General features: G+C 39.4%; 1 protein-coding gene across 1 annotated transcript in view; it reads left to right on the top strand.

Moving 5' to 3' along the window:
- KCNH8 (potassium voltage-gated channel subfamily H member 8) overlaps positions 1-9,889 on the top strand; it is a 369,427-nt gene extending 359,538 nt beyond the window's left edge. Inside the window, exon 16 of the mRNA XM_004419411.3 lies at positions 8,593-9,889. Within this exon, the coding sequence (XP_004419468.1) occupies positions 8,593-9,300 (708 nt within the window). The 3' untranslated portion in view covers positions 9,301-9,889. The remainder of the gene's footprint in view (positions 1-8,592) is intronic.
- The last annotated feature ends 1,520 nt before the right edge of the window (positions 9,890-11,409 follow it).

The following is an 11,409-nucleotide window of genomic DNA, read 5'->3' on the forward strand; positions in this document are numbered from 1 at the left end:
CAGTTTTTAAATGGGTGCAAGACTACCCCTGTGGTTGTATATGTGGGCTTAGCACAGAGAAAGCAAATAAAAATGCCCATCTCCCAGGAAGGGATTTGACTGCGGACTTTCCCAGCTGCTGCCTGAGGGTCCAGCTTCTAATCAGCCAGCATCTAAGTGCTCACTGTGGTCCTCCGCTTTGGGATACTGATGGGTCTTGGCATACTCTCAACTACTGGTGGTCACCAAGAACAAAGTCGGCAGCCTTGACAATCACAAATGTCCTAAACCCTCAACACTCCACCAAAAAACTGTTAGAATGAATAAACGAATTCAGTAAAGTTGCAGAATACAAAAATCAATATAGAAAAATCAGTTGCATTTCTATACACTAACAATGAACTATCAGAAAGAAAAGATAAGAAAACAATCCCATTTACCATAGCATCAAAAAGAATAAAATGCTTAGGAATAAATTTAACCAAGGAAGTTCAAGACTTACACACTGAAAGATACAAAATATTGTTGAAAGAAATTAAAGATCTAAACAAATGGAAAACTCCAACTATAGACTTGCCAAGGGAATTGAAAAAAGCTGGTTAGACTAAATTTTAAACTCGTACTGAAAGATCAGTACGTGAGGAGTTAACCAAAGGGACTAGATCCTTAAGAAGAGGAACTAATGATCTGACCCTGTAGAGCAAGAACTCACAGCACTGGGAGCTTGTTAGAAATGCAGAATCCCATACCTGCTGAATCTAAATATACATGCGTCAAGATTCCCAGGTGATTCCTATATGCATTAAATCTTGACGAGCACTTTCCTATACAGTTGGTATTCTGAGAGGAGACAGACTTCTTTGGTGTTCACTGATAGCAGCAAGGATCCCTTAGCTAGATAGCAATTTGGATATAAGTCAAACTTTGTCACAGGAAGCAAGAAAATAGATGAGGAAAGCAATCAAAGGGTTGATAAATAATGGATTACCATAGCACAGCTAAAGTAATAAAGTTGCGTCCAAAAGCCTGAGCTTGTAGAAATCCAATGAAACCCTTGGAGTAATCACCTTCCAGACTGTAATTGGTCATTTTATATTGGTAATGCTAGACTTGTAATCCTTCTCTTATTATAATTTAAGAGGCATCAGATGCACCTGCAAAAGTAAAGCGCTTGGTACTATTCCTGTGTGACCTCAGATAAGCCACTTCACCTCCCAACATTCTAGTTTCTCCAGCTGTAGACAAAGATTTACGACTTTTGTTAGTAATGGGATTGAGATCCTCATTTGGAGGAAATTTATGCAAGTGCCTAGTATGATTACTATTTTAGCTGACAGATAAAAAGACTGTCACTTGTTTTTGAATGCTTTGTGAAACAAAAGACACAAGGATGAAATTATGCCAATCGTCTTTTTTGTTTTGCCTGCTTATGGAGTTTGATTGAACTTGTCTAAATCCCATGATAAATATGCAACATAACAAAGGATTAAATGACAGACCATTTAATTACCTGAATCAGAGCTTGTAAAAATGTATATGTGTTTGTGGCAGGGGGAGAGGATTGGTCTAATCAGTACCCCTGAATTTAGGAAAATTGTGTCTAGCAGGAAAGTGTGTACATGTTTGGCAAAAATTGAGTGACAGGTCAAGAACTCTTCAAGCTAAGAAGATTATATCAACAGATGCATTCCCCATCTGCTCACTGAATGTGCAAAAATGGAAATCACATTTCTTTCTGTCTATCAACTGAAGTTCCAGTTATACTCAGAGTCCATGAATCATACCATACCGATAGCCAAGATCGAGAAGTGTAAAACACGAATAATAATATAAGATGAAAGGGAGCTATTTTCTATGTGAAATGAAAGGTATTGTCAAAGACACATTCTGGTCTTCATTATGAAACTCACATTCCTCTTCCCAAAGGGCACAATCCAAAGACACACAAGAACAGAAAATCTGTGTTTGCACCAAAATGCACACAATCTAACCATAAAAGCTGGCAGTGTACAGTGTTATTGGGACACTACATCACCAGCACCACAGATGGATTCTTTAAATAGTGTCATAACACGAGGTTTTAAAATCTCCCATTTTGAAGTGGGGACTTCCATGAGATACCAAGATCATATGAAACATTCTTACCTGCTAAAGGTATAGTGATACTTAACTTCTGTGTTCTTGCAGGGCTACTTAGTGGAGATTGGCAAAAGTTATTTAAGTTCAAATGAAAATAACAGACACTCATACTGAGAAATTAATCAGGCAACTTACTACCCATTAAATTATTCATGTATGAACAAAGATTTATAGATGGCAGGATTTGCACAGGGGCTTGAGCTACATTGAAGAATAATAAAGACTGCTCATACCTGTCCCCACCCCAGCCCCACATTGGTCCTATCCAACTCTGATCAACACCCAGCTGCACATCATTGTATTTTGGCTCACACATCCTTTATAGAGAATTCTCAATCTGAATGCAATTACTCAAAACTTAGACTGGAAATGCAGGATCTTAACAACATTTTTCAAAGGCTCTGGTTATTGCTGTTACTATTTGCTACTGCAAAGATCCATTCAAGGCAATGCTAAAATTTGGAGACTATTCCTTCCAATATTAATTATGTAAAAGTGTTAACAGGAATGGTTTATCTCTCCGTACTGAGGCTGAAGAGGAATTATATACATAACTGGCTTTTATTTTCTTTGGGCTAAATGTTTCCTGGGTTAGTAGTCCCTGTCATGCAGAAGTTTTCAATTAAGCTTAGTGCCTGTGTTGCATTATCAAATCTAGATACCTGGGATTCTGACATCATACCAGTTATATGGGGACTAAATTTTAACATCCATTATATTAGTTAATCATCATAACAAAGCCCTCATAGAAATATAACTCAGAGGAAGGTGAGAAGTAACATCACATACAATGGAGCAAATTAAACATGAGAGGAGAAAACCAGATACTCTGGAAACGTAGGCAGCAACTGCTATTTCTAAGTCAACAGAAGTTCTGAGGAAACCTGGAAGTGGCAGAAATAGAAAAATTGTGGCAGTTAGTGATCCCCTTCTTAGTGGTATGGAAAGATCAGTGTGGGATCATCATGGTCATTTGACAAGTCTGTTGTCACAGGTGTTCCCATTCATGACAGGAGGTGCTGCTCAGCAAGAGCAAGTATGCTACCTGATACCCTGCTGGACAATGATTTGTATGGTTAAATGCATGATGCCGGGAGCACAGAGAAGGGAAGAATCTTTAGGTGCTCCAAAGTTTGGGCTAGGAAACTGAACCACTTGGAAGCACAGATGGTGTTTTCATCACTTCTTCTTTCTAACAGTTGGGACTTTGGAAGGTATGGAGAAATCTTGGATGTGAACAATTGGCTACGCAGATGGTGATGGTGAACTGGTTTGGCCAACAGTTTTAAATTCCAGACTGATGGATTCTTATCCACAGAAGAACGAGAAGGAGGAGGAGAAGGAAGATAAAAAAAATAGATAAAGAAAATGTAACTTAGGGCTGGCCCTGTGGTGTAGTGATTAAGTGCACGTGCTCCGCTTCAGCGGCCCTGGCTTCGCAGGTTCAGATCCCGGCGCACACCGAAACACCGCTTGTCAAGCCATGCTATGGTGGCGTCCCATATAAAGTGGAGGAAGATGGGCACGGATATTAGCCCAGGGCCAATCTTCCTCAGCAAAAAGAGGAGGATTGGCATCAGGTGTTAGCTCAGGGCTAATCTTCCTCACACACACACACAAAAAAATAAAATAAGAATATGTAACTTAATACATAAATAAGAGAATAATGCATGTTAAGTTATAGTTTCTTTATCTATTATCTTTATAAGTAGAAATAATCAGAAGGCCGCATCTAAAATAGCCATCCAGGGTAGCAACCAGGGATGCAAAAAGGTTTGCCAAATTTCAACTGATGAAACAACTCTGAATAACTTAATTGATTCGTCACTTGGCACTCATAATGTAGTCATGAGATATAGGAGTCAGTAAACAGGGAAAATTTCCCTAGGGAATTAAAACTACTCATGGAAATCAAGTTTATGCTGGGACCAGTGACAAAGCACTAAGATAAATGAAGTGTAGCGGAAGTCTTGGCCAAAAGAGACTTTTTTCTGCAATTATGAAGGAAACACAGTAAGAATCTAACACTGGAAATTCCAACTGCTCTTAAAAACTAGGGGATACCCAAGGATTTGGTTTAGGAAATTTATATATGAAAACTTTAACAATCACAATACCTACTTTTAACATATTTACTTGGAATGAAGAAGACCAGATACAGATTTCCCAATATAATTTTGCAGTAGGCAGCTTTCCCCAGGATATTTATGGTAAAATCATGAGACAAAATAAGATAAAAATTGAAGGTGATGTGAGAACCAAGTCCTTCATAATCATAGGAATCACATTCACTTGTATATTCAAGATTTACTGAGCGCATGTTGTGTTCTAGGAGTCCCCTGGCTTCAGGAGATACTGGCATAAATAACCGTTTCTACCCTCAAGGAACTTATAGCTTAGCTGGGGGCAGACAGTCCTATATGATGCTCGAACTGCTATGTGAATATCAACAAGCTGTCAGGAAAAAGCTCTGCAGAGAAAGTGAGGGAATAGAAGTTTGAAGGGAGAAAAGAAACTTACCAGACAGAGAGAACAGCACGCACAAGTGCACGAGCACAGTGAGCTGAGACCCTCCCTGTGTTCAGTCTAATGGTGTGCAAGGGGGAAAGTGCAGGAAATGGGGCCATCAAAAACTAAGCTGGGGCTTATGAAAGGCTTTGTAATATCTACTCAAAAGGAGATTGTGTTTTCTCATATGAGTGACAGAAAACATTTGAAGATTTAAGCAGTTGTTGAGGTAAGTGGGAAAACTTTGGTTCATTTGATCTGAATGATTTTTCTGTTTGTTTTTATTGACTTATCTCTGCAGTACTCTGGTTTTAAGTTGTATTTTGAAGATACGTCTCCTTAAGTGGACAGAGCCTTGTTCACAAAGTAGCCCCAACAACGTTTTTTAGCAAATGCACACCTTATTGTGCTGTGAAAAAGTCTTGAGCCTCATCATCCTTAGAAAGTAAGAGACACTGTATTCTTTGCTTCCTACATTTGATGAAGACCAAGGTCTTTCATGTAGAATGAGTTTTGTTAGCAAGCCCAGCATGTTACTGCATTTTCTGTGGCGATGTGTTGTCACCTTCAGTGTCACTAGAGTCTCCACCTCCAGGAGATGCCATCTCTCCTTGTGACAGCTGCTTTGTCCTTTTAAAGGGAGAGATCTCTTACCTAATAGGGATTAATTTCCTCATGTAACTTTAATAAGATGTAGGGGTGTGTCCCCAGTGACACAGTGACAGGAATCTTCCCTAACATAAATTGATCATTACCCTCTAGAGCTAAAGAAAGCTTTGTTTCCTTTGATTCTTTCCTCCTTATATAGTAATTTTGTTTTCTGAAAATGTTAATGCTTACTTACATTCCTGGAGCCAGTCAAGACTCTGGATTCCCATTCAAAGTTCATGGCCTCAAAGTTGTGGCAAATGCACCGTAAAAGTTAGAAGTCAAGAACATGGCCATGGAAAGGTATTTCAACCATGGGAAAAAATCTGTTTATTTTTAAAGCTAGAAAAAATAGTTCATCAGAAACATGTCTGCTAATATATTGTCCAGATTTTCCCTTATTGCAAAACTTTTTTGTTATTGTTGCATTCATATAATTTGCTGTGAAGAGATGTGACTGTGCTAAATCAGGCTCCCATTCTTTTAGAGTTAACATACTTATTTGACACTGAATTAGCATTTCAGACAGCTTTTACACATGAGGCTACCTTTTTGTATTGTCTGTGCTCTTCACAAAGTCTGACCATGTTAGCAAAAATCACTCAACTCTTAAGCAATATCTCCTTTTCTATGTGATAATATACCACAACAAAAAGGGCACCAAGCTTAGAGGCTTGAATTCTAGACCAAAGACCGTCATTCACAAAATGAGGGACCTTAAAAATGTCATTTAACTTCTGGGTCTTAGTCTCCTCTTTTTATAGGTGGGGAAATAATAATGTATCCCTGCCTATCTCAGCACTGTTTACAGATCCAGTAGGGAAAATGTACCTGAAAACACGTTGCAATATAAATTTCCTTAAACATTTATTGAATAACGTAATTGCTGGTGTGCCTAAAATGCAAAATTGTTCTTCAAAGACTGTGTCTTTATTCAATTCTAATGAAAGACCAATTGAAAGGTTTTTTATTGGGAGCTGAGCTAATGTAGCCCTAGTGAATTTGATACAGGAATTAAGCTTAGACAACCTACAGGAATGGATGGCTAATATGTCACTTCAAACATCTCATTTAGCGTCAGCTTCTCTTCTGAAATTTTGATAAAGAAGCTAATCAGTTCAAGATGGAATCCGTAGGTGAAAGTCCACAGTGCTGAGATCCAGATAATGATTTAAGCGTGATACATGTGCTTTAGAATTGAGCCTTGGCAGATGATGAAATTGACAACCTGCAGTGAAAATTTCAAACCACAGAATCTTTCTCATATTCACTGTTTCACTTCTTAAATGTGAGACTCAGAGGTATCTTTTGTCTCTATAAGTTTTAGATCTGCTGCAAAGGCTGGAGAAGTATTCAATGGGGTCCCTCGAGTTACATGCTAGCAGCAAGGCAGAAATAGTTTTGGCCTGGCAGTTTCAAGGCAGGTGTTACCAGCTGGTTGCCCGAACCATGGAAAAACCTCCTTCTGGCCTTTTTGAAATGCCTGATTTGAGCGGCACTACCTCCTGATGGGCCTGCCAGGGAGAATTAGTTTCAGAATGCGCTCATAGACAGTGGACTGGATTAAGTTGCTGGATGAATGAGAAATGCATCCATAAATGTTGAAAAAATTCTGCCCAAAACAGCAGTCTTGGTTTTGGCATCACTGAGGTTGAACTGCTCTTTTGTTTTGTTTTCTGATGGTATTAAGCCAATGGGTTCAGCTGCTTATATTGGAGTTTTGTGGTTTGTGATAATAAAACCAAGTCATAGGAAGTCTTTTATAAAATATAGTCTTACAGCAATGAAGGCAAACTATTACAAAATCTGTAAGTGTTATCAACCTAACAAAAGACTAGAAAATCTATGTGTGTCCTGCTTTCTGAAATATAGGGTTTTTTCACCTTGAAGAATATAAACTCTCCAGAAAGAGCTGGATTAAAGTCAAATTCAATCCTTTTAGTGGTCTTCCATGGTTCAAAAAGTGATGTGGTTGTTAGGAAAATAAACCCTCCAGTGAATTTTATTATCGGTTTTAAGTATAAAATGAGTAATGAGGATTCTTGAGTGCTTCTTAAGTGTTTGAGGGTTACGTGTCCTTTGAAAATCTGACAAAAACTAAATGTCTCACCTAGAAAAGTGGATATGGCACATACCACACAATTTGGGTTATAATTCCATGACTTCCGGGTTCACTGATGGATCCCAGCACTCCTGGTTCCCCACAGTGCTTATCTATACTTTCCCACCTTGCAGGTCTTTAAATTTTTTTCCAACTCTCATTTTGTAGCTTTCCTTCTCATTTTGTAGCTTTCCTTTTTTTCTGAAAACTCTCTTCCTAGCAAATCTGGTGTGAGTTCTTGCTTACCACTGCCACCATCACTGAAGGCCAGTGTGTCTCTGAACCTAGAATAAGCATAGATCTCGAACAGAAAATGACAGAAGTGAGTGGTCTCATTTACTGGATGTCTACTTGGGACAGGTGTGCTGAGTGCTTTACATACAACACCAACCACTCCACACGGTTCTGAGGTGTCTGGGATGATTGTGTCCACCCCTGTGCATCCCACTAACTCAGAGGAAGTGAGAGATACTGTCCATACTTAAGATATAAGAGATGATGGACCCACATCTCTAATTTTTTTCCAGTTTTATTGAGATATAATTGACATACAGCATTGTATAAGTTTAAGGTGTAGAGCATAATGACTTGACTTACATGTATTGTAAAATGATTACCACAATAAGTTTAGTTAACATGCATCATCTCATACAGATACAAAAAAAGGGAAGAAAAAAATTTTTTTCCTTGTGATGAGAACTCTTAGGATCTACTTTCTTAGGAACTTTCAAATGTACCATATAGCAGTGTTAACTGTGGTAATGTTGTGCATCACATCCTCAGTATTTATTTATCTTATAAAGTTTGTACCTTTTGACCACCTTCCTCTAATTCCCCCTCCTTCCACCCCCTGCGTCTGGTAACCACAAATCTAATTTCTTTTTCTGAGTTTTTTTTTTTTTAGATTCCACATATAAGTAAGATCACACGCTATGTGACTTTCTTGTCTGACTCTACAGCTCCAATTTTGTTCAAGAACCCCAGAATCACTGACTAAGAACGCTAGACTCTTTGTGTCTCTCTAGGTTCCCTCAGAATGAGGATAGCTTTAGAGCAGGTACCCAGCCTCCCCGTTCACCCCTTAGACTCGGCTGGAGTTAGAGGTGGAGCAACCTCTCAGACCTTCTCATTAAGAGATCTCACTTCCCTGCCTCACTGCTTGGAAATCACTACCATGCACCTCTGACTATTGCCTTTTCTCTGCTTTATCCACACAGGTAACAACATTGACTCAGGAGGTCTCCCAGTTAGGTAAAGATATGAAGAATGTGATGCAGCTCCTAGAAAACGTCCTGTCACCCCAGCGGTCATCACGGTTTTGCTCTCTGCACACCCCCTCTGTGTGTCCCTCCAGGGACAGCTTACAGACCAGGACAACCTGGAGTACACACCAACCTTGTCTACACTTGCAAGCAGGTGGAGCTGCTTATACCCAAGCACAACTTTGTCACGGTAATGTCACCTCAGACATTTGGAGTGTGGATCCCTCCTCTGTGGGGAACAGCCCCCAACGAACTGGAGCTCATGAGCAAAATCCTGTAGACAGTGAACTTTATCATTCTCCAAACCTCGATTATTCACCTGCCCACTACCAGGTTGTCCAAGAAGGTCATTTGCAATTTCTAAGGTGCATCTCTCCACATTCAGATTCTACACTGACACCTCTGCAGTCCATTTCGGCGACTCTCTCGTCCTCTGTTTGCTCCTCCTCAGAAACATCTTTGCACCTTGTTCTCCCAAGTAGATCAGAGGAGGGCAGCTTCAGCCAGGGAGCCGTGAGTTCCTTCAGTCTGGAAAACTTGCCCGGATCTTGGGACCGGGAAGGAATGGCACCAGTCTCTACTGAACCCTTGGAGAACTTTCCATTGGAAGTTGTCACAAGCACAGCAGCAGTGAAAGATAACAATAAAGCCATAAATGTATGATATTCGTGCATGCGAGGTAGCTGCCAATTTCAAATCCACCACTGCATGACAGCTTTAGTTTGCCTTTTTGCCTCTGGCAGGCATGAAGACTGGGCAAAGTTGGAGTCCTGCAGACGAGAGTGTGAGCAGCCACAGAAAGGCAGAACCACCTCCATACTGTAGCAAACACTTTCTAGATCCTAGAAACATAATAGAAACATTTTCCTGTACAGATACTAACTTTCTGGTCTGTTTGACAGACTTTGGTAAAAGTCCAAAGACCCTGAGGGTCTGAGCAACTAGAAGTCCCAGACAAAGAATTTGTGGATTCGTTTTGTCCTAAGTGGCTTTTGTGAAGTGCGGCAAAGCTTTTTCCAGAGTGCCTGGTTGTCATTCCTGAACAATAGCCATAGCCCTGTTGGCCTCAGGAGTGCGTAGCTCCTGCCGATCTATTTTTCTCTTTGTGAAGGTGAAGGGACAATTATCACTGCATGTCATCTCCTAGACAATCAGTCCAACAGAGCTGGTGGCCAGTGGTTAGCAATTGCACGTTATTTGCCATGTAAATGAACATGTCTTTATTTATCAAAAAAAAAGAGGCTATTTTTATATCCTTGGTATGAAATATGTATTTAAACTATTTAAAATATTTATAAAGAAATGAATGTTTTCTTTTCATTTTGGTAAAAAAAGAAAAGCTCGCTGTTTTAACAAGAAATGCACTACTGTTATATATAGTAGATCAAACATTATTTATTATTAAGAGGATGTAGTTTCAAGAGGAATCCCCCTTTTACCTGCATGCAGTTTGCAACAAATGTATCCCCATGCTTCTGGATTACAGAAGAAAAGTGAGGTCATATTTTATTAATGAAATAAAAACATGGTTTGAGTGTCAAGTACATGAGGTCTGGCATGGTGGTAGGGAGGGTTCCACCTTGTCTCTGCTGACTCACATCAATGACCCGAATTAAGGCAGCCCCCAGTGTGCCAGCATAAATGTCTTTCCTCCGGGCATCATACTTTATTATTCAGGAACCCCAAATTGGTCTGTGGAATATGAGATCACAACAACATTGAGCCATTTGGGCCTCAAAATAAGGGAGAAAACCTTAGGTGTATCCTTCCCCTGTGCTGTTCTTTCAGGAGAGGTTGTAGACCCATGAAAATTCCAAAATGGAGCCATGACTTCTGAGCTATGACTGTGAGAGTGATGCCAACTTGCATTGGATCAGCGCTTTAATTTTTTTCTTTAAAGTTCTCAACAATGCTGTAAGTTATGCGAAGCAGGTGTTTTCATTCTCATTTTGCAGAGAAAAAAAGAATCCCAGAGCTTACACAGCAAGGATGCTGAAGACAGTCTAGAATTCATAATGCTCCCTGCATCTCAACCAATGTGGAAATTGAGATGCTGGGCTTGGTAATGATTTAAATGTCTTCACTTAAGTTTTATTTTGTGTTTAAGAACATTTAGGGCCTAACCATCCCAGACATTCTTAGAAAACATATTGAATTCTCATTCTGGACTTCCCCTGTTCTTATTTCCCACCACAAAGGGTAAACAATCTGAGAACTGGATCATTAGAAACATCTAAATAAAGCAAGACTTCTGATGTCTGAATCTTATACCCTAAAATTGGCTAGAGTAGCAGAAAGAAAAGAAATTTTCCCTAAGAAAAATGGAAACAGTCCAGGTTTATGAGCCAGGTCACTCTAGACTCAATGCCTCCCACTCCCCCAACTCCCAAATTCAATCTCTCCCTACTTAAGTGAATGGGAAAATGAAGGTAAAAGCACCATTCTCCATTTAATGTATTCATTTGTATTCCCCCTTTTGCTCATCCTGACTTGTGTCATCATTTTAAGGACCATTCAAAAACAACTAATTGGTGTTGGTTCGTGAATATCCTTCTGGCAAACTAGCACTACTATTACTGATGCTAATAATAATGACTGACATTCTGTTTTTTGAGTACTGACTATGTACCAACAGATGTTTAAGAATTAACACGTTATGTTGCCTCATATAATCCTCAAACAACGCTAAAAGTTACTTGTTATTATTATCCCCGTTTTGTAAATGAATAATTGGGACACAGATATTTTAACTTGCCCAATCACGTTGCTTTA

The sequence above is a fragment of the Ceratotherium simum genome, chromosome 5 (genome assembly GCF_057802395.1).
Source record: "Ceratotherium simum simum isolate JZ-2026a chromosome 5, ASM5780239v1, whole genome shotgun sequence".
NCBI classification, from domain to species: Eukaryota; Metazoa; Chordata; class Mammalia; order Perissodactyla; family Rhinocerotidae; genus Ceratotherium; species Ceratotherium simum.